Source organism: Staurois parvus, unplaced genomic scaffold (assembly GCF_062004578.1).
Source record: "Staurois parvus isolate SC_StPar_1 unplaced genomic scaffold, SC_StPar_1.0 ptg000400l, whole genome shotgun sequence".
Taxonomy (NCBI): domain Eukaryota; kingdom Metazoa; phylum Chordata; class Amphibia; order Anura; family Ranidae; genus Staurois; species Staurois parvus.
Window position 1 is genome coordinate 1,353,836 of NW_028318196.1, and position 25,153 is coordinate 1,378,988.

The 25,153-nt window shown below is 43.1% G+C and overlaps 1 protein-coding gene across 1 annotated transcript in view; it reads right to left on the minus strand.

Moving 5' to 3' along the window:
* Positions 1-25,153, minus strand: part of CDK14 (cyclin dependent kinase 14) — a 261,117-nt gene that overhangs the window by 208,003 nt on the left and 27,961 nt on the right. Inside the window, exon 3 of the mRNA XM_089686476.1 lies at positions 3,372-3,420. Coding sequence (XP_089542602.1) covers positions 3,372-3,420 — 49 coding nt within the window. The remainder of the gene's footprint in view (positions 1-3,371; positions 3,421-25,153) is intronic.

Sequence of the window (25,153 nt, forward strand, 5' to 3'; positions counted from 1 at the left end):
TTCCATCCCCTGGAATGTTTGACCTTGGTACAGACACACATTGTGACACACGGATTAAAAATGGCAATTAAAGTTTAATTTCCCACATATGTGGCTTTTTAAATTGCAATTACTGTCTGTGTAAAATAGACAGTGAGTTTGTTAGCACTCACGTGGATGCACTGAGCAGGCTAGATACTGAGCCATGGGGAGCAGAAAAGAACTGTCAAAAGACCTGCGTAACAAGGTAATGGAACTTTATAAAGATGGAAAAGGATATAAAAAGATATTCAAAGCCTTGAATATGCCATTCAGTACTGTTCAATCACTAATTAAGAAGTGGAAAATTCAGGGATCTCTTGATACCATGCCAGGGTCAGGTAGACAAAAAAAAGATTGCAGCCACAACTGCCAGAAGAATTGTTTAGGATACAAAGAAAACCCCACATGTAACCTCAGGAGAAATACAGGCTGGAAAAGAAGTTGGCGTGGTTGTTTCAAGACGCGCAATACGATACTTGAACAAAAATAAGCTGCATGGTCGAGTTGCCAGAAAGAAGCCTTTACTGCACCAATACCGCAAAAAAACCGGTTACAATATGCCTGACAACACCTTGACACACCTCACTGGGCTTTTCCACCCTGGCCAATCGACTCAGTTTGAATGAATCTGATCTAAACTGATACTAAATCACATGGAAGGGAAGTTATAGCTATTTGATCAGTTTCTGATTTGACTCTTTTGATGGAATTGCATATCGCTCATAGAATAAAATCAAAACATGTATAGCCACCAAAAAAAGTTAATAAATGAGTATAAATGTTACATTTACACATTACATAGCATGCAGGCACCTAACAAAATTATATATATTTATTTTTAAATACAATAATAGGTCCCCTTTAAAATGGCACATACATAATGTAACAATATATCCACAAACTGTGTGAATTCACAAGAAGCATCTATGATTTTGTTGTGTTATGTTATCTCCTGGGCTGGGCAGTGGAGTTTCCCTTTAAGTCTGTTCTGAGTGGCAGGCAAAGGCTTTGAACTATACTGCTATCCATCTACACTGGAGGAAACCGCCAGAACCGCAATGCCCTTGTCAATAACCCATAATGAGCAAAAACTCTGCTAAGGAGAAAACAGTAGGCAAAGAATTGAACAATTCTGGATATTTTACATCTGTTCTTTCCATCTTGTTTGAAGAGCAGTGGAATTGAATCCTGTTGCCTAAGCTCAAAGTCATTATTATGTGGAATATGTTCGTGCTGTTCGCGGGAATATAAAGACAGTTACTTCAGCCTGACAATGCTGTGCGTGCCTATGTGCGCATGCTGAACAGTGGCAATTACAGACCATTATTTCTTATATGCCGCTACTGGGAGTGACTAATCAGAGCATGGAACTGGAAGGGGAGACGGCGCTCCAGACAGCGCTGCGATGACATAATTAGTCACAAGTCAACAAGTGCTAAGTGAGAGATGTCCAAAGAGACATCTTCATAAATAGCAAAGAAAGGCATCCCGGGGCGAGATAAAACTGTCAAAATGTGACATCTGCCAGATAATCACCGCATCTGGCTATAATATCATCTCGGTGGCATACTTTAACCCTTGTTTTGCTAGTGTATAGAACAGAGATTCCACAAGCAGGTATTGCATGGCAGGTTTGGTACTGGGACCCCAGTGTTGGCAGTTTTGCACCATGGAGATATCCGTGCCAGGGTTTCTCCAGAGGTTACTAGGGGTTCTTTGAACAATGAGACATTTCTTCCTCCTAGATAAGTGATGACTGATACCAACGATCACTGAGCACTAATGCAAGAAACATTCTTCCCACTGGCCACCAATGTAAGAAGAATTATTTACACTGACCCCCAATGTAAGGAGCATTCTTCCCACTGACCACCAATGTAAGGGGCATTCTTCCCACTGACCACCAATGTAAGGGGCATTCTTCCCACTGACCACCAATGTAAGGGGCATTCTTCCCACTGACCACCAATGTAAGGGGCATTCTTCCCACTGACCACCAATGTAAGGGGCATTCTTCCCACTGACCACCAATGTAAGGGGCATTCTTCCCACTGACCCTAATGTAAGGGGCATTCTTCCCACTGACCCCCAATGTAAGGAGCATTCTTCTCACGGACCACCAATGTAAGGAGCATTCTTCTCACGGACCACCAATGTAAGGAGCATTCTTCTCACGGACCACCAATGTAAGGAGCAATCTTCTCACGGACCACCAATGTAAGGAACATTCTTCCCCCCTGACCACCAATGTAAGCAGCATTCTTCCCACTGGCCACCAATGTAAGGAGCTTTCTTCCCGCTGACCACCAATGTAAGGAGCATTCTTCCCGCTGACCACCAATGTAAGGAGCATTCTTCTTGCTGACCTACAATGTAAGCAGCATTCTTCCCATTGGCCACCAATGTAAGGAGCTTTCTTCCCGCTGACCACCAATGTAAGGAGCATTCTTCCCGCTGACCACCAATGTAAGGAGCATTCTTCCCGCTGACCACCAATGTAAGGAGCATTCTTCCCGCTGACCACCAATGTAAGGAGCATTCTTCCCGCTGACCACCAATGTAAGGAGCATTCTTCTTGCTGACCAACAATGTAAGCAGCATTCTTCCCATTGGCCACACAGAGTTCCGTGAATTAATGAACTACAAGTCTCGTCAGCCTTAGCAGCTGTCGGCTTGTAGTTCTTAATGAACTACCACGGCACTGTGGCGTGCCGTGGTAATTCATTGATTCTTCCTGTCAGTATATCTGCGTTCATGTACATCCAGTATGGGTAAGCAGATATTCTGACAGGTCTGCAGGAGACGACCTGTATGGCACCAGTGATCTGCTGGTCACTGGTGCAATGCTTTACAGGCTCCTGCAAAAATAAATAAAAAAATAAATGCACATTTTTTTACCTGCAAAAAATGGGCATTTATTATTTTTATCCATAATTAATGCACCAAAAAATATATCATCTGCATCCCCAAGTTAGTTCATTGCCATGTTGTAATGCAAGTGCATTAAAAAGGTGTATTTGAGTGCCATTGAGAATTAATGGCACCATATCACAGCAATGCACATAACACACATTGCGGTAACAACTTTGTTACCATGGCACAATAGTGTGACCGTGGCCTCACATCATACTTCCATCTCCCCTTAATACATGCACTTGGTGCCAGCAGGAGTTTAATATTTGATTGAATTAATTTGATATAATTACATCTGGTAAAAGAACAATTCAAGCACATAGTGGAAATCATCAATATAACATAATGAAGAACAGACATCTAAAAAAAAAAAAACAATTGAGAAGTAACCTCAGTACTTTTCTATTATACAAGAAGAAAGTAGAAGGTTCACTTACTTATTCCAAGCTTGCCGAAGATTCTTAGGGCCGTACTGTGTAAACCTTTCTGTAAGGTACAAACAGAACAAGATTCACTTTATTGTTCGTAATCGCAGGATATGTATTTAGAGGAACATGCTATGAAAACAGTTCACATTTTTGAACCTCCTGGTGACACGTCAGCTAAATAATTCAACCCTCTTCCATCTTTCACATAGAAAAGTGTATGAAAATTCCAAATGAGTATTAGTATTCCATCAATCCAGATATATCACAGCTTCAACAGACAGGGAACAGTGTTGACGCGTTTCATGCTAGTTGTGTTTCCTCATATTATGATTATGTGCATGTAGCATGAAGCCTGGAGCACTGTCTTCTTACTAATGGACTGGATGGATTACCCTCCTCTATCTGTTAGGTTTTCCATATGTGTTACATGTTAGGCTGACTATACCCAGTGTGGATGGGTGATTTTCTCACTGTGGCTACAGTGGTGTCGGCCAATGACTGGATGCAGGAGCTGTTTGGCCTACAACTGTCCACCTGGCCCCTTCAATTTCCAATCAAAGGATGTTGGGTGGAGGGCCACTGACACAGCTACCCACTGATTGAACTTTTTTCCTGTATGGCCAGCTTTAGTTGCATGTAGGAAACTTTGGAATTTAAAGTGTATCTGCGATCAGGGGTGACCCTAGGCGGGGGGGGGGGTACGTGCCGCACCGGGTGACACCTATTGCACGGGGTGACACCTGACCCACTCCACGAAAAGGTAAGTTTAAAAGTTAGTCGACGATCCCTGCAAGATGGATCAGATCTGCAGATTGAGCATAATGGATCGGAGTCCGATCCATTATCCTCCCCAATCCGCAGATCCGATCCATCCTACGGGGATTGTCGGCTTGAAACCTATACGGGGTTAAGTGATCTCTCCACGAGCTCCACGAAAAGGTAAGTTTTAAACAAAGCTGACGATACCCTCAGGATGGATCGGATCTGCGGATTGGGGAGCATAATGGATCAGACTCCGATCCATTATGCTCAATCCGCAGATCCGAACCATCCTGCAGGGATCGTCGGAGGGGGTGTCAACAAGTGTTACCGCACCGGATGACACCAACCCTAGGGATGCCTCTGTCTGCGATCTACCTAAAGTATACCTAATTTGTTATGGAAATAGTAGTAGAGGGCTAAAGCCATTCTCAGTTTTATTTTGCCATCTTTGTCATAGGAGGAAATTTCCCTTCATTTCCTATCCTGAAGACTCAACGTGAAGGTAGAGATCTTTCACAGGGCAAAGTATTCTCATTGAAAGATTTCCCATCTATTCCTGTGGTTTGTCCTCACTTTCATTTCCAGTGACTTTGCGGATTAGAACAATTAGAGAGGATGAATCTCCCTGTCAGGGACATACAATAGACAGCAATAGAAAACTTGACAGTAGTTCAGTTTTGCCTTTAATTATACATTAATGTCTGATAATATATAAAGACACATTAGATAAATCAGTTTAGGGTAAGCTATTCACATTATTGTATAAAGTGCAATAAAATATGTGTTAACACATCCATGGCAACACATTAGAAACAATCTGGCATGTTGCAGTATCACACATGTTGCAATCGGATTGTACAATCTTCTTTAGATCCACTATGTAATTGAAGGGCCTTCTTGATTGGATATACCGTAAATTTAATGGATTGTTTATTTACATTTTAATCAGGTTTTGTAAATCTAAGAGGCGATAGTTTTTTTCACTCTTTTTTTGGTGTTTGATCGGCTTTAAGCCTAGTACACACAATCAGAAAATCATATGAAAAACACCGCTTTTGAAGCGATCGCACAATATTCTGATTATTAGAACACAGCTTTCAGTGAAATTATTTGAAGGGACAAGCATCAAAATTTTTCTCGTACGAAACTAGACCGTTCAATCTTTGTTTAATCAGCACAGTTTGCATCCGAAAGTACAATACAAATACATGACATCACTTTCAAATATATATTCTGTCATATAAAAATTTTTGGAACTTGAGTAACCTCTTCACTTTCGATATGAGACTAGCATGCAAAAAAGACACAAAAACAACCAATTGTCTGCTATTCTCATCCTGTGTACGGGGCTTTAGATTCAATTAGAAACAATTATGTCAAAAGCACAGAAAGAAACTCAAAGAGAAATTTTTGTGGGTTGCCCAAAAGAACCTATACTCACCCACCCAGTCAATCCAGCATGGTCTCTTTTAAACGACCTCTCCATCTCAGCACTACGGGTCCTGCACTGCCATCTAATCATCTGACATCATCAGGGGGGCAGCTCTCTCTTCCTGGTCCTTTGAGCCCTCTGATAATGCACCATGTCACATGTTAGATTGACCAACGCCTCTTGAGATGTATGAAGCCAGGGAAGGTTAGGGATGGATCATTCTCACCTAAAAATGCAGAAAGGTCCAGGTCCCACAGGAAAGCCCCCTCCCCCCCAAAAAATGAATACACAATTGTGTATACTGTGGTGGAGGTGAGCTGGAAAATTTTGGCAAGTGAAAGAAGAGGGTGAAGGTCTGTTTTAAAGGGAAATTACCCATAGGTATGCAGGTGCTGTGTAGGTGACTTTGTTCAGAAGGTATTGCAGGGCAGGCAGTTAATGCTTCTTCAAACTCACCAGAAAAAAAATGCTCTTTGATTTGCCCAATGTATGCACCAAGACTTCCATCTTTGTCCAGTTACATGAACATTCACAACTCCCAGATACCTCCCACAGAATCAATGGATGACGGCACTCCAGATAAACACAGAACTTCATCATGAATGAAAATTCATAAGGCATTTTACAGAAGGCAAATAGAGACCACTTAAGACAACAAGAGCTTAAACATGGATACCATTGCCTGATGATGTGCTGCAACCCATGTGAGAATGACCCAAAGCCTCCTGAGATATGTGACGCAGTATTATTATTATACAGGATTTATATAGCGCCAACAGTTTGCACAGCACTTTACAAAATTATGGCACAGCTGAAATACAATTTGGTACAAGAGGAAACAGAGGGCCCAGCTCGTTACAGCTTACAATCTAAGAGTATCCCAGGAGATATCGGGCTGAGGGGGTAGTGCCACTCATCTAGGTGAGATAAAGCAAGTGTGGGCCCAGGTCCCCCAGAGAAGCCACTTATCCCAACAAGCGCTAATAGTTTATGTGAACCCTTGCTTTGTAAAACAACCAATTCAGTTTAAAATAGAAATGCTAAATACACATATACATATATACACACACATATATATACAGTGAAGAAAATAAGTATGTGATCCCCTGCTGATTTTGAATGTTTGCCCACTCACAAAGAAATGATCACCCTAAAAATTGAATGGTAGGTGCATTGTAACAGACAGAATAACAAAAAATTCAAAAGAAATGCATGTCTAACAAATGATGCACTGATTTGCATCATGAGGGTAATAAGTATTTGATCCCCTTCACAAAACATGACTTAGTACTTGGTGGCAAATCCCTTGCTGGCAATCACAGAGGTCAGACATTTCCTGTAGTTGGCCACCAGGTTTGCATACATCTCAAGAGGGATTTTGGCCCACTCCTCTTGGCAGATCCTCTCCAAGTCATTAAGGTTTGGTGGCTGACGTTTAGCAACTCGAACTTTCAGCTCTCTCCACAGATTATCAATCGGATTAAGATCTGGAGACTGGCTAGGCCACCCCAGGACGTTAATGTGCTTCTTCTTGAGCCACTCCTTTGTTGCCTTGGCCGTGTGTTTTGAGTTATTGTCATGCTGGAACACCATCCACGACCCATTTTCAAATGCCCTGGGTAAGGGAAGAAAGTTCTCACCTGAGATTTGACAGTACATTGCCCTGTCCATCGTCCCTTTGATGAGGTGCAGTTGTCCTGTCCCCTTAGCAGAAAAACACCCCCAAAGCAGAATGTTTCCACCACCATGTTTGACAGTTGGGATGTGTTCTTGGGGTCATAGACAGCATTCCTCCTCCTCCAAACATGGCGAGTTGAGTTGATGCCAAAGAGCTCAATCTCATCTGACCACAACACTTTCAACCAGTCCTACTCTGCATCACTCAGCTGTTCAATAACAAACTTCAGACGAGCCTGACGTGCTTTCTTGAGCAGAGGAACTTTGCGGGCACTGCAGGATTTCAATCCTTGTCAGCATAGTGAGTTACCAATTTTTTTGGCGACTGTGGTCCCAGCTGCTTGAAGATCATTGACAAGATCCTCACGTGTAGTTCTGGGATGATTCCTGTTCTCATGATCATTGACACTCCACGAGGTGAGATCTTGCATGGTGCACCAGACCTAGGGAGACCGAGTTGTTTTGTGTTTCTTCCATGTACGAATGATTGCACCAACTTCACCAAGCTGCTTGGTGATAGTTTGGTAGCCCAGTCCAGCCTTGTGTAGGTCTACAATCTTGTCCCTGACATCCTTGGACAGCTCTTTGGCCTTTGCCATGGTGGAGAGTTTGGAATCTGGTTGTTTGATTGCTCCTGTGGACAGGTGTCTTTTATACAGGTAACAAAATTAGATTAGCAGCACTCCCTTTAAGAGCCTGCTTCTAATCTCAGCTTTTTACCTCTATGAAAGACACCTGGTAGCCAGAAATGCTACTGAATGATAGGGGATCAAATACTTGTTTCCCTCATGAACATGCAAATCAGTGCATAATTTGTTAAACATGCATTACTTTAGAATTTTTTGTTGCTATTCTGTCTCTCAATGTTACAATACACCTACCATTCGATTTCTAGACTGATCATTTCTTTGTGAGTGGGCAAACATTCAAAATCAGCAGGGGATCAAATACTTATTTCCTTCACTCTATCTATATATATATATATATATATATATATATATATATATATATATATATATATACATATACATATATATATATACACAGTGAGAAGTATTTGAACACCCTGCGATTTTGCAAGTTATCCTACTTAGAAATCATGGAGGGCTCTGAAATTCACATTGTAGGTGCATTCCCCCTCTGAGACAGAAATAAAAAAAAATTCAGGAAATCACATTGTATGATTTTTTTAAGAATTTGTCTTGCACTGCTGAACATAAGTATTTGAACACCTGAGAAAATCAGTGTTAATATTTGGTACAGAAGCCTTTGTTTGCAATTACAGAGGTCAAATGTTTCCTGTTGTTCTTGACCAGGTTTGCACACACCGCAACAGGGATTTTGGCCCACTCCTCCACACAGATCTCCTCTAGATCTGTCAGGTTTTGGGGCTGTCGCTGAGCAACACGGAGTTTCAGCTCCCTCCAAAGATGTTCTATTGGATTTAGGTCTGGAGACTGGCTAGGCCACTCCAGAACCTTGATATGCTTCTTACGGAGCCACTCCTTGGTTATCCTGGCTGTGTGCTTTGGGTCGTTGTCATGTTGGAAGACCCAGCCACGACCCATCTTCAATGCTCTGACTGAGGGAAGGAGGTTGTTGCTCAAAATCTCACAATAAATGGCCCCATTCATCCTCTCCTTAATACAGTGCAGTCATCCTGTCCCCTTCGCAGAAAAGCACCCACAAAGTATGATGTTACCACCCCCATGCTTCACAGTAGGGATGGTGTTCTTGGGATGCAACTCATCTTTTTTCCTCCAAACACGAGTGAAGTTTAGACCAAAAAGTTCTACTTTGGTCCCATTTGACCACATGACTTTCTCCCATGCCTCCTCTGGATTATCCAGATGGTCATTGGCAAACTTCAGACGGGCCTGGACATGTGATGACTTGAGCAGGGGAACCTTCTGTGCAATGCATGATTTGAAACCATGACGGTATAGTGTTCTACCAACAGTGACCTTTGAAACTGTGGTCCCAGCTCTCTTCATTTCATTGACCAGCTCCTCCCTTGCAGTTCTGGGCTGATTCCTCACCTTTCTTATCAGTGATACCCCACGAGGTGAGATCTTGCATGGAGCCCCAGTCCGAGGGAGACTGACAGTCGTCTTTAGCCTCTTCCATTTTGTAACAATTGCTCCAACAGTTGATCTATTTTCACCAAGCTGCTTGGCAATTGCCCCGTAGCCCTTTCCAGCCTTGTGGAGGTCCACAATTTTGTCTCTGGTGTCTTTTGACAGCTCTTTGGTCTTGTCCATGGTAGTAGTTGGCGTCTGACTATGGGGTGGACAGGTGTCTTTAAGGAGCTCAGACAGGTGCTACTAAGTTAGATTAATGAGTGGAGTAGAGGTGGACTTTTTAAAGGCACAGTAACAGGTCTTTGAGAGCCAGAATTCTTGCGGTTTCTTAGGTGTTCAAATACTTATGTTCAGCAGTGCGAGACAAATAAATTCTTTAAAAATCATACAATGTGAGTTCCTGAATTTTTTTCTAAGTGGGAGAACTTGCAAAATCGCAGGGTGTTCAAATACTTCTGTTCCTCACTGTGTGTGTGTGTGTATATATATATATATATACATACATACATACATATACACACACACATACATACATATACACACACACTATATTGCCAGAATTATTGGGATGCCTGCCTTTACATGCAGGTGAACTTTAATGGCATCCCAGTCTTAGTCCGTAGGGTTCAATATTGAGTTGGGCCGCCCTTTGCAGCTATACGAACTTCAACTCTTCTGGGAAGGATGTCCACAAGGTTTAGGAGGGTGTCTATGGGAATGTTTGACCATTCTTCCAGAAGCGCATTTGTGAGGTCAGGCACTGATGTCGGACCAGGAAAGGGCCATCCCCAAACTCTTCCCACAAAGTTGGGAGCATGAAATTGTCCAAAATGTCTTGGTATGCTGATGCCTTAAAGAGTTCCTTTCACTGGAACTAAGGGGCCAAGCCCAACCCCTGAAAAAAAAAAAAACCCACACCATAATCCCCCCTCCACCAAACTTTACACTTGGGACAAAGCAGTCAAGCAAGTACCGTTCTCCTGGCAACTGCCAAACCCAAACACATCCATCAGATTGCCAGACAGAGAAGCGTGATTGGTCACCCCAGAGAACACGTTTCCACTGCTCTAGAGTCCAGTGGCGGCGTGCTTTACACCACTGCATCTGATGCTTTGCATTGCACTTGGTGATGTAAGGCTTGGATGCAGCTGATCGGCCATGGAAACCCATTACATGAAGCTCTCTATGCACCTTTGTTGTGCTAGTCTGAAGGCCACACAACGTTTAGAAGTCTTTAGCTATTGACTCTGCAGACAGTTGGTGACTTCTGCGCACTTCTGCATGCGCTGACCCCGCTCTGTCATTTTACGTGGCCTTCCACTTTGTGGCTGAGTTGCTGTTCTCAGTTGCTTCCACTTTGTTATAATACCACTGACAGTTGACCGTGGAATATTTAGTAACAAGGAAATTTCATGAATGGACTTATTGCACAGGTGGCAACCTATCACGGTACCACACTTGGGCTCACTGAGCTCTCCTGAGAGCGACCCATTCTTTCATAAATGTCTGTAGAAGCAATCATAATACTAGGTGCTTGATTTTTATGACCATGGAGGTGATTGGAACACCTGTATCCAAGGATTTTATATATATATATATATACACACATACATACATACATATATATATATATATATATATATACACACACACATACATACACGTATATTATATATACAAATTATACATACACACACACATACTGTATATATATATATATACACTTGGGACACCTCTCTAAATCATTGAATCCAGGTGTATCAGAGAGAAATCAGAGACTAGGAGTGGAGAAACAGCAGTGCATTGATCTTCCCAGTGCAAAGGCAGAACTACAAAGAGAACAGGATACTTTATAACACAGGTACAACAGTGACATATCAGGAATATGAAATGCTGGTCTAGCATATTCCTTATAGAGACCACTTCTGTATCAATGTACTGGCCAATATTTTGGGATGGGATGTGAGGGAAAACTTCAACAGGAATACAAAGAGTCTTAGACTCTACATCCAAAATCTCCCCACCTGCTACCCCATATACTGTAATAGATTTCATTTCAAGCTGATAAGTAGGAGGATACAACAAAATCCCATATAATTCACTTAGAGTATATTACTTTAACCACCATAGAAGAAAGTGAGGTCAGGACTTGACTGTTGCGGGCTCTGCCTATGAGTTGGGCAGTGACGTGTTTGCAATCATTCTGAAAATGAAAAGCATTCTGAATAACACCCATGCCAAGCGACTGCCCCCCTTTCTCACAATGCAGCAGGCCAGCCACTCAGCACAGGATTCGGAAGCTAGTAGAGATTAGTGGACTGGCAGTGTCTGTTTCAGTGATTTCCAGCTTCCAGGGGCATCGGCCAGGTATGGTATATGCATAGTTGCATTGGTCCAAGCTGGACCCATGTATACGATATCCAAACCTGGAATTCATCTTTACGACAGACACCATCACAGCTCTAAAGAAAAAAAGCATTTTGATGATCTTCCACTGATGGGGTCAAGAAGGATTTTTGTTTCCACTGTAAATTTTCCAACCACCATACATTGGTTTTGTTTTTGCCTTTCTATGGATCAACGATATTAGAAAAGGTTAAAATTTATGGACTGCAGTCTTTTTTTTTTTTTAACCTTACTTAGTATGATACAACTCATTATATCCAGATACTGATGGGTTTTACATATATTAAAATCCTGGAAGCCAGGTATAATAGGCTCAATATGGAGATTTTCAATATCAGCTCACATATAGGTCTAAATTACATCTTATCCAAACATCATTATCTGCTAATAAATAGGCGATATCTGACAGCCTTGTGTCAAGGACAGGTTCAAACAGAAGAGAATTTCAACTCAAATCACAAGTGAGCTTATTAGCGGAATGCTGAAGATGCCGCAGCTCTGCTGTGAGAATTGAAAAATAACTGCTTGCATTTTAAGTAACACTGAATAAGAGGAAGGTTTTTTTTTTTTTCTTTTTTTTTTTTACTTTCCTCAGCCCTAAGCCAGATGTGTACTCAAATGGCTCTACCAGGCAATGGAAGGTGGGCGATGAGAGCCACCTAGTTAAAAAATGTGTATTGCAAAATCATTTTTATAAACTGTAATCCTTTATTTTGATTATTATTTTATTATACAGGATTTTTATAGCTCCAACAGTTAGTGCTTTACAATATAAAGGAGGGAATTACAGTCACAATACAATTCAGGACAAGAAGATTAGGAAGGCCCTGCTCATAAGAGCTTATAATCAATCCACTAAAGTGTATCTAAGGCCAAAAAAAATGTAATAGATTTGGACTGATTAGGAAAAGGTTACATTTAGCAGGTTTTAAATTGATGTTTGTGTCCCCGCTGGGGTCAATTTGTCCTGAGGAACATTGTCAGTAGGATAGAAAGAAATGGGAAATCCAAAACTTTATAGTTGTCATCACAAAAAGAAAAGACGGAAAACCTTCTTGGAGGGACACCTGTTACGGTGACATCTAAGTGGAGATTTCTCCTTGCTTCCTGTTCAATGTACAGGGCAGGAAGTGAAGGGAGATCTACCAAATGGGGCACAAATGGCAAGAAAAACGGACATGGTTTTAAAGAACATGTAAACCCAACATTTCATATTCCTAATATGTGCCCGCTGTACCATGTACTTGTTTAAAAAAAAAAAGTATCCTGCTCTCTTTGTGTGAAATCCCTGGTGTTCCTGCCAATCCCTCTGCTTTCCATATAAAAACTTACCACACTAAGCATGATAGCATAGCATGTTCCGTTCTCTGGCTGTGCTCCTTGTCCTGACACCCCCCCCCTTCCTGCACAGCCATTCACTGGGAAGCTCTGTGTAGTGCTGTTTCTCCTCTCCCAGCTCTATGTACAGCTGAGAACAGAGGGTATGTGATCACTTACAAAAAACTTAAAAACGTGTTTAAATCTTTTTTTTTAATATATATATCTATACACAAATGTTTTGCCTTTCATTTCTAGTTTAAACTGACTGGATTATTTTACAAGGTGAGGGTTTACTCAGTGGCGTCCCTAGGCAGGTGCGGGGGGTGCGTGCCGCACCGGGTGACACCTGTTGCACGGGGTGACACCGGACCCGCTCCACGAAAAGGTAAGTTTTAAAGCAAGCTGATGATCCCCGCAGGATGGATTGGATCTGCGGATTGAGCATAATGGATCGGAGTCCAATCCATTATGCTCCCCAATCCGCAGATCAGATCCATCCTGAGGGGATCATCGGCTTGCTTTAAAACTTTCCTTTTCGTGGAGCTCGTGGAGAGATCAGTTAACCCCGTATAGGTTGCAAGCCGATGAGCCCCGCAGGATGGATCGGATCTATGGATTGGGGAGCATAATGGGTCGGGCTCAAATCCATTATGCTCAATTCGCAGATCCGATCCATCCTGCGGGGATCGTCGGAGGGCTGACACCAAGTGTTACCGCACTGGGTGACATCAACCCTAGGGACGCCCCTGGGTTTACTTATACTTTAACTATTCCGTACTCTTTCCAAAACTTTTACAAAGAATTTTTGCTTTATATATACTTTAAAGGTCAGCTATACAGTTAATAAATACTATACCAACTTCCCTTCCAGCCCTCCTGAACTACTTTATTGAACTAAATGGAGAATGCGGTTTGATTCATTTTTAAAGTGATATTAGAGGTTCGTCTGTACATTTTTTTTTAAAATAACAAACGTCATATTTACCTGGTTCCTCTTCTTCTCAGATCCCTGCCGGGGCTCCCGGCTCCTCCACCTTTACCAATGTCCCCAATAGCAAGCCGCTCGTGTGCGCACTTGCTCCCGAGCCTCACAGCTTGGCCCTAGCCCGCCCCCCCGCTCTTTCCTCATTGGCTGTGATCGACAGCAGTGGGAGCCAATGGCTCCAGCTGCTGTCTCAGCCAATGAGGAGTGAGAGACCCAGAACAGCCGAGGCTCCTGTGCACATTGCTGGATCGAGAGGGGCTCAGGTGAGTATTGGGGGGGGGGGGGGGAAGGGGAGCAGCACACAGACAGTTTTTTACCTTCATGCATAAAGTTAAGAAACCTTCAGCCTTTGCAACCACTTTAATATTCAAAGCAAACTCACCCCTCCACCCATGTCACCATGCTTTATTTTGTAGAGAAATCACTTTGTAAAACACCCCCTAGCATTTCTAGTCATGGCCATCTTGGGTAAGGGTAGATCAATTATGTAGCATTTACTTTCTGGAATCCATCTGCCCTTAGCTCAAACATGCAGGCATAACTTTGCTTAGCTGAGAAAGCACCTCATCCTCTCTTCCAGATGAAAGAAAAAAAATGCCCATGAAATCTCCTGAGGTGTAGGACATCATTTTGGTCTAGGCTAGAAATGTAAAATAATATGCCTTCCTATCTATATACTAATGCTAGCAGCATAAGGATTAAAAATTGTTCATGCTGATTGAGAGAGTTTAGTAGTTCTTTAAAAAAAAAAAAAACTCCAGGATTTTTTTCCCCCATGCATTGGGGCTGTGCCTGCACTGCATGGGTTAACTGCTTGTTTTGTCTAGGGCACACAGAAAGGTAGTACTCTCACGATCCTTCAGAAAATAGCACTCCCCTATGCTCAGCGGTGAACTCTTCCTGCCATCCTTATGTCCAGAGCCGGTCTATGGCTGTGATGACGTCAGGAACAGTTCACTGCACAAGACTGCTAGTGTGTGGGGGACAGGAGTGGCAGGGATCGGTCCTGCATTCGGAGGATTGGCGGACTAGGTTAGTATATCTTCAATCTCCTCAACCCTAGACAAAAATAAGTGGCTAACCCATACAGTGTGGGCACAACCCCACTGCGTGGGAAAAAACAAATCCTGGATTTCTTCTTGAAGGTGAACGTGTTCCTAGAGTATGCACACTAAAGTATTCACCTATTCTGAGCAAACAGTAAACACACATTAAGTTCTCCTACATCTTTGTAGCTGTAGACATTGTGTAGAGATTCATCTTCAAAGTTCATAGCAGATGCACTGAAATCTCAGCTATTTTCTATGAAGAACAGATCTTTGCAGCTTGCCAGCCTTCTAATATAAAAACAAAGAAAGTGTTTCTAAGTTGTTAGAAACTGTCCGGAACCTGACTTCAGGGTTTTTGTTGTGATGTTTCAGGGGCTTTGAGAATGAATTACTTCACAGTACAAGCAGCTATCGAGGTCAACAGTGCCAAGTTTAAAAGCTGTTACATTTTATGTACTGTAATTTGTTTGAAATATGTACATACTTTAATGTCCATAATCTGGGCACATGAGCGCTTTAAACCTCCACTTCAGCTTACTTAGCTCAGAGTCCTGCAGCCCACTCCACCTCCTCATCTTCTCCAGACTAGTATCCTCTTCTCCATGGGCTGTACCTGTGTATTAATCACTCATAGCCTTTCATAGTGCTGTATTCACAGATATGAGACATTCAGGACATGCTCCATACAAGTTTATGATAGCTCACCATGCAGGCAAGGCCAGGGCTGAAAGTGTTTTTAGTCCAGAGCGGGATGAAGAGATGGAGCAGGCCTCCTCCTCAAGTAATTAAACATGATGGAACCATGGAGGCAAACACAGACAAAGAATGGCTCCCACCATCCCATAGTTATGTTTTAGGAGGATGCCTGGTTTAGAGGATTGTAATAGATCCGAATATACATACAATACAGCTCCAAAGAGAACATTGTTAAAGCATAAACTGTTAATTTATTAACAATCATTAATTGTTAATTACAGAGATGGAAAATTCCTATCACCCAACGCCTGGGACATGCAGTTCTGGACACCGAGCAAGACGTTTTTCTCCACATTTAGCCCTGCGGCGTGCAAGGTCGGTTCTTTTGTAAAAGCGATTCGACCAGATAACTGAGCAGTCTCTGTGTAGTCTCTATCTCTCTCTCTACTTCTAGGGGGTCATTCTCTGTAACTGAGCAGTCTCTATGTAGTCTCTCTCTCTGTACTTCTAGGGAATTATCTGTAACTGAGCAGTCTCTGTGTAGTCTCTCGCTCTCTGTACTTCTAGGGAATCATCTGTAACTGAGCAGTTTCTATGCAGTCTCTCTCTCTCTCTGTACTTCTAGGGAATCATCTGTAACTGAGCAGTCTCTGTGTAGTCTCTCTCTCTCTCCCTCTGTACTTCTAAGGAATCATTCTCTGTAACTGAGCAGTCTCTGCGTAGTTTCTCTCTCTCTCTCTTTGTACGTCTAGGGAATAGTTCTCTGTAATTGAGCAGTCTCTGTGTAGTCTCTCTCTCTGTACTTCTAAGGAATCATTCTCTGTAACTGAGCAGTCTCTGTGTAGAATCTCTCTGTACTTCTAGGGACTCATTCTCTGTAACTGATCAGTCTCTGTATAGTTTCTCCCCCTCTTTCTGTACTTCTAGGGAATCATTCTCTCTAACTGAACAGTCTCTGCGTAGTTTCTCTCTCTCTCTCTCTCTCTCTCTTTGTATGTCTAGGGAATAGTTCTCTGTAATTAAGCAGTCTCTGTGTAGTCCCTCGTGCTCTCTCTCTCTGTACTTCTAAGGAATCATTCTCTGTAACTGAGCAGTCTCTGTGTAGTCTCTCTCGCTCTCTCTCTCTCTGTGTACTTCTAAGGAATCATTCTCTGTAACTGAGCAGTCTCTGTGTAGAATCTCTCTGTACTTCTAAGGAATCATTCTCTGTAACTGATCAGTCTCTGTGTAGTCTCTCTCTCTCTCATTCTGTACTTCTAGGGAATCGTTCTCTGTAACTGATCAGTCTCTGTGTAGTTTCTCTCTCTCTCATTCTGTACTTCTAGGGAATTGTTCTCTGTAACTGAGCAGTCTCTATGTAGGCTCTCTCTCTCTCTCTCCCCCTCTCTGTACGTCTAAGGAATCACTCTGTAAATGAGCAGTCCTAGGGTATAAAATGTATAGGGAGTGGGAGATGGAGACAGGATAGCTCTCCTGTATCCTTGTGGACATGGTTTTTACTAGTACCACGCCCCTAATGAAAATTGTATTGAATAGGACCCTGACCAAGAAAAACTAATGGGGCTTTGAGAGTACCAAACCATATGAATCAACATTAATTATACAAAAATGTGGAAACAATAAAATTGAACACCTTTTATTAGGTTAAAAAACCACCAGCAGGTGGCACCGAAACCGGCCACAACAAATGTTACTGATGTCTTAGATGCAAAAACAGCGTGACAGACATCAGCTATATAGAGCCACATCTACATAGAGCCACATGCTACAACCTCACAGCACCAAGACTGAACTGTGAATAATAGTAATAGACATAATAGTGCATGGCTACAAATTGGAAACCTAAAATTATACTTGGTTGGTATGAAGACACCTAGACAAGATGGTATCATATTATGGATGTTAATGGACATATAAATACATAGCTTTCACTTGGAACCATGAATAAGCAGTTTGTGGAAAATTCCAACGCGTTTCATGGGACAATGCCCACTTCTTCAGGAAAAACAAAACACAAATTCCTACAATACAGCAAAAATAGGACCCAAAAACAAATAATATATAACTATGCAAAAAATTCCACAAACAACAAAAGTTAAATAAAAGGTTTAACAGCGATTACCAGTTGAAGATATCAGCACACTCCCAGATGACGCATGCAAAATATAGGACATATCAATCGTATCTGGATGGAAAAAGGGGGCCTCCAGCAGCCAATGAGGAATGATTGTTGGTCAAGAGAGGATATAGGTCCACTTTTGAACAGCAGAGATGTCATTCTAGGGAATTACAAGGTACATTGGTCACAAAAAACCCTCCCAAAGAATCCCAACTACACCCCTACTCCCCATATTGGTCATGCGTCCAAACCCCTTAAAAGAAGGGGGGGACAGTCTCTCTCTCTGTACTTCTAGGGAATTGTTCCCTGTAACTGAGCAGTCTCTGTATAGTCTCTCTCTCTGTACTTGTAGGGAATCATTATCTGTAACTGAGCAGTCTCTGTGTAGTCTCTCTCTCTCTCTGTACTTCTAGGGAATCATCTGTAACTGAGCAGTCTCTCTCTCCCTCTGTGCTTCTAAGGAATCATTCTCTGTAACTGAGCAGTCTCTGCATAGTTTTTCTCTCTCTCTTTGTACGTCTAGGGAATAGTTCTCTGTAATGAGGAGTCTCTGTGTAGAATCTCTCTGTACTTCTAGGGAATCGTTCTCTGTAACTGAGCAGTCTCTGTGTAGTGTCTCTCTCTCTCTATGCTTGGTTACAGAGAATGATTCCCTAGAAGTACAGAAAGAGAGCGAGAGAGACTACAAAGAGACTGCTCGGTTACAGAGAATGTAGTCTCTCTCTTTCTGTACTTCTAGGGAATCATTCTCTGTAACCGAGCAGTCTCTGTGTCTGTACTTCTAGGGAATCATTCTCTGTAACTCAGTAGTCTCTTTGTAGTCTGTTTCTCTGTACTTCTAGGGAATCATGGTCTGTAACTGAGCAGTCTCTGTGTAGTCTCGCTCTTTGCTCAGTTACAGAGAATGATTCCCTAGAAGTACAGAAAGAGAGAGAGACTACATTCTCTGTAACTGAGCAGTCTCTGTGTAGTCTCTCTCTCTCTTTTTGTTCTTCTAGAGATTCATTCTCTGTACCCAAGCTGTCTCTGTGTAGTCTCTCTCTCTTTCTGTACTTCTAGGGAATCATTCTCTGTAACTGAGCAGTCTCTGTGTAGTTTCTCTCTCTATGCTCGGTTACAGAGAATGATTCCCTAGAAGTACAGAAAGAGAGAGACTACATTCTCTGTAACTGAGCATAGAGAGAGAGACTACACAGAGACTGCTCAGTTACAGAGAATGATTCCCTAGAAGTACAGAAAGAGAGAGAGACTACACAGAGACAGCTTGGGTACAGAGAATGAATCTCTAGAAGAACAAAGAGAGAGAGAGACTACACAGACTGCTCAGTTACAGAGAATGTAGTCTCTCTCTCTTTCTGTACTTCTAGGGAATCATTCTCTGTAACTGAGCAGAGAGCGAGACTACACAGAGACTGCTCAGTTACAGACCATGATTCCCTAGAAGTACAGACACAGAGACTGCTCGGTTCCAGAGAATGATTCCCTAGAAGTACAGAAAGAGAGAGACTACATTCTCTGTAACCGAGCAGTCTGTGTGTAGTCTCTCTCTCTCTCTGTACTTCTAGGGAATCATTCTCTGTAACCGAGCAGTCTCTGTGTAGTCTCTCTCTCTCTCTCTCTGTACTTCTAGGGAGTCATTCTCTGTAACCGAGCAGTCTCTGTGTAGAGTCTCTCTCTCTCCTCCTAGGGTAGTCTCTATTTCTTGATGTACCCGAGTACCTCTAGCCAATCTTTTTCTAGTAACTGAACAGTCTCTCTTTCTCTGTAGGTAACTGGGCAATTTCTAGACAATTCTCAGTACCAGAGAAGTCCCAGGGTAGCCAGTCTGTCTCTGTGATTGAGGTTATAGTGTCTATGGGAGAGATTGACTAAAATCTGGTACAGCTGTGCACGGTAGCCAATCGGCTTCAAACTCCAGCTTGTTTAATCAAACTTTGACAATAAAGCCTGGAAGCCGATTGGTTTCTCTGCAGAACTGCACCAGATTTTGCATGGTCCAGTTTTAGTAAATAACTCCTTTTAATGTCTACTTACCTCAGTAGTCCTGTTGCTGTGGGAAAAGGGCTACTACAGAGATTTGTGTGTTTAGAGTTCATCGTTTCATTCGAGTGTGTGGTCTGCAGGGTTGCCAGTTGGTAATTCTGTTGGCACATGTGTAACACACATAACAAAGAGCAGGTCTGTCTGCCCTCATACATTGCCAACGGCACTTGTGAGGCCCCACGCTGCATCACATGAGGAGGGCTCATATCATGAGGAGCGCTGATAATGAGTCTGGACTAGACAACACCAACAGACATTGAGGATTACCCTGGAGTCAGGAAACATTGTGGTTTCTATAAGTAGACCGTAGCTTCCAGTTTATCATGTCCCATGAAAACTGATATCAAATGGGAAATCTACCTTAACATGTTACTAAACCCACAGCCGTAAAAATCAGTCTATATATACAGTAAAGCATGCTTGTTATACTCACTGGATAACCTAAGGGGTTAATCCTCTGTATTGTGTAAAAAGGCTGTTTGATCCTGTATTCTCTGATGCTCCCCTTCTTTTGCTGTCCCCAATCCATCTGACATAGTTAGAACAGCAGTGGCATTGGTGTGTATTGCTAGAGAGGTTTTTTTTTTTGGGAGGGTGCATGTGATCAGCACATCTTGGTGTGTATTGCTAGAGAGTTTTTTTTGGGAGGGTGCATGTGATCAGCACTGCCCAGACAGAGAGTCAGGCGTTATGCAGCCTCATAGGACAGTCAGAGCTGAATGAAAACTCCTCCAGCAAGAGTAACCAGTGCTCAGCCAGACACTGCTAGAAGTCACAAGACTGCTATATACTTTTTTTATATTATTATGTTTTTGTTTTTTTGCACATACGGTCACCCTAGCAGTACAGTGTCACCATGGTGACACTGTACTACTTGTGGGGGGTGATGAAGATTTTTTTTTTACACTGATTGCTTTTACACCCATAAAGACTGTAAAAGCAATCATTTCTCCTTCTCTCTAGCTGCATTCTTGCAGCCATTGAGAACTACTGTGTGAGCTGTGATTGGTCACAGCTTGTCACATGGTACAAGGCTGTTGTGAATAGCCTTATACCATGTGACCTCTGTGATCATTCACAGATTTCACACGTAGTAAGCAATGATGTCACAAGTGACATCATTGCTTACTACTTTGCATGTGATCCCTGATTGGCCAACGAGTGATCACATGATCGGGACCTCGCACAGAGGTCCCGTCTGACGATCGGTGTTTCACTGTGTCTGGAGGACACATCGGGCACCGGATCACAGTGCTGCTCGCTCCCAGGGAGCGTGCACAGCTAGAAAATGCGGGTGGCGTTTATGAATGGCAACCGCCCCTCGAGTGCCACCGTCCTGCCGTTTATAAACAGCAGGAGGACGGCAAGTGGTTAAAGCCTATGAACCATTTTGAAGTTTTTAAACTAAAGTCATACCACCACACGAGGTACCTTTGTATCTGAAGTAGATCTAAATCCTGGAAGTCATTTCAGTTTCAAAACTACTGTGCATCACAAACAATTGGCAGGTTTTTTTTTGTTTGTTTTTTTCACAGAATCTTATTCATCCCTTTTCTTAGTTTTTTTTGCATCTCAATGCTGCTTCAGCCTCTTTCAGCCACTTCCTCTCTGCATGCATTTGTTCCAGTGTCAACTGCACACCATTGCTCCAGACTGGCTTCCTGGTGATGACAGGTTTAGTTCATGGCAGAGCATTGCAGCTTGCCGTCTTCATCCGGGGTGCATGTGTCAAAGTAACATCATCTGGCAGACAGTTGTCACCCAATAACAGGAAGTGCCTGAACAAAGACCATCATGGCAGGATCACCAAGTATTTACTAAAGGCTGCAGTGGTGTCCAAATTATTGCCCTTTTCTTGTCTTTATCCAGCCCTTGGGTCACTATTCTTCCCTTTGATACAAGGCACTATTCTGGCATCATTTCTGCCACTGACACCAAAAATGGGGCATTATTCCTCCCACTGACACCAACAATCGGGTACTATTGCTTCCATTGACACCAACAATGAGGCACTATTCCTCCCACTGACACCAATGATGGAGCACTATTTCTTCCACTGACACCAAAAGGCACTATTCCTTCCATTGACACCAACCATGAGACACTATTTCTCCCACTGACCAACAATGGGGCACTATTCCTCCCACCAACACCAATGACGGAGCACGGTTTCTCCCACTAACACCAATGATAAAGCACTATTCCTCCCACTGAAAGCAATAATGGTTCACTATTCTTCCATTGACACCAATGGGGCACCATTCCTCCCACTGAAACCAACAATGGGGCACTATTCTTCCCACTGACACCAACAATGGGGCACTATTCCTCCCACTGACACCAATGATAAAGCACTATTCCTCCCACTGAAAGCAACAACGGTTCACTATTCTTCCACTGACACCAACAATGGGGCACTATTCCTCCCACTGACACCAACAATGGGGCACTATTCCACCCACTGACACCAACAATGGGGCACTATTCCTCCCACTGACACCAACAATGGGGCACTATTCCACCCACTGACACCAACAATGGGGCACTATTCCTCCCACTGACACCAACAATGGGGCACTATTCCTCCCACTGACACCAACAATGAACACTATTCCTCCCACTGACACCAATGATGAAACCCTATTCCTCCACTGGCACCAGCAATGGTTCACTATTCCACCCATTGACACAATAGGGCACTATTCCTCCCACTGACACCAACAATGGGGCACTATTCCTCCCACTGACACCAATGATGAAACCCTATTCCTCCACTGGCACCAACAATGGTTCACTATTCCTCCCATGGACCCAATAGGGCACTATTCCTCCCACTGACACCAACGATGGGGCATTACTGCTCCCACTGACACCAATAGGGCACTATTCCTTCCATTGACACAAACCATGAGACACTATTTCTCCTACTGACCAACAATGGGGCTCTATTCCTCCCACCAACACCAATGATGGAGCACTGTTTCTCCCACTGAAAGCAACAATGGTTCACTTTTCCCCCCATTGACAACAATGGGGCACTATTCCTCCCACATAAACCAACAATGGGGCACTATTCCTCCCACATAAACCAACAATGGGGCACTATTCCTCCCACATAAACCAACAATGGGGCACTATTCCTCCCACATAAACCAACAATGGGGCGCTATTCCTTCCACTGACACCAATGAGGAAACCCTATTCCTCTACTGACACCTATAATTCCTCCCATTGACACAACTGGGCATTAATCTTCCCACTGACACCAACGATGGGGCGCTATTTCTCCCACTGACACCAATGATAGGGTACTATTCCTCTCACTAATACCAAAGATGGGGCAGTGTTTACTTTCATTGACGTCAGGACATTTTCTACTCCCACTGGCCACAGTCCAACCCCCGCCCCCCTCCCCCAAAGCCTGAAAGGCAGTAAACTGCCGCTTTGTTCAGAAAGCTTGGAAACCCCTGATTGGGGAGCAACTTTTGGAATGACAAGAACATGTTAAAACATACATGAGATTTTAGTGCTTGGGTTTAGATCTGCTTTTAGATACAGAGTGGTTCAAGAGCGGAGAGAGAATAATCCTTTAAGTACAGCAGAAAATGCAAAGATGGAGTAAATGGGCTTGTCGTAAACCATAACATAAGGAAACAAATTGTTTTTTGGCTCTTGCCAGGCAACCAGAGATCTCTAGGAGGGCCTGTTGCTCGTAGATCTGCATTACCCCCCACGTAATATCCAGATTAGAATCAGCACTGACATGTTGTTATGCAGCACCGCAGAGAATAAATCACCTCGTTCCCTGCCAACAGCCCAACGTATTGCTCTGTTCCTTTCAGATTCAATCTCTTCCATAATTCAGTGAACAGGGCCACATACAGACCTGGTTTGTTTTCACCATGGATGGACCTGGACCATCCAGACCTACCTGTGTCTGAGCAGACTCAAAAGTCAATTTAGCTCATTTCATACTGCGTGTCCCTCATATTTTATGTTCATTCCCTGGCTTCCTTTTGGCAAGGATATCTAGGATGCAATTTCCTTCGTTTGCTTTTCTTTTTTGCCTCAGATTGCCCCAGGGAGATCCTTCGCGCACAACAAGCAGCTTTTAGCAGCTTCCTAGCCACAGTCCCAGCTCCTGCCCACAGTCCTTAAATACTTTTCAACCGCGCAAGGCAGAACATACAGAATTGTATTTGCTTCTTGAGGATGCCAATTATGTAGAAGTGTGAAATCACACCAAGAAAATAAAACGCTCAGTCTACAGATTAGTCAGCTCTATGTGTAGGTTTTGGCTGGTTTGTTTTACCAAGTAAACTGAACTGTACTGAAACTGAACGGGCATGGGAGGTAGACGCTGTACTTGATCCTGAAAGGGGTCTATATATTTGTTAACGAATAATTGTACTGCTAAAACTTATTCAAAACACAAACTTTTTTTTTTTGAGTTTTGCATAGAGTGGGGAACAGTTAAAGCCCAACTTCGGACAAAAAAAAGTTTTTCCATGCAGTGGGGCTGTCAACTTTGTCTAAGGGATTGGAGAACAGAAATATACTTACCTGATACTCCGCCCCTCCACACACAAGACCAGTCCATGTGGCTCTTGCTCCCTCCCCCCCGGTGTAGTGGTCATGTGTGGTGGACTGTTCCTGACATCATCATGCCCGTAGACCTTCTCTGGACATGAGGGGGTCAAGAACAGTCAATCGCTAGATCATGGGGGAGTGCTGTTTACCAGTGGAGCAAAGGATCAGGTGATTATAGAGCTTTCTCCTCTACCCTGGACAAAACAAGCAGTTGACCCATGCAGGGGGAAAACTTTAAAGCTTCTGTTAGCTTTTTATTGCTGTCCATGTTTGTAATAGGAAGGTTCACCCTACCCGTCTTGGTGTCCATTGTCATGGGGCCAGAAAGTGACAGAAGCTTCAAAATTCTACAGTTGTCACTAGAACAGAAGGGCAAATCTATCAACAGGAACATCAGTTTTGGTGACCACTGTCCAGGGGCGGACTGACAACTCATGGGGCCCCTGGGCAATAGGGGATCATGGGGCCCCTGTGTCCTTGCCCAAACTCAAAAAAGCCTATGAAAAAGGTACATGGGGCCCCCTACTGACCCCAGGCCCTTGGGCAGTGCCCGAGTTTCCAAATGGTCATTCCGCCCCTGCCACTGTCATCAAAGGCTGGCCATATACAAGTAGCATTTTGTTTGAAATAG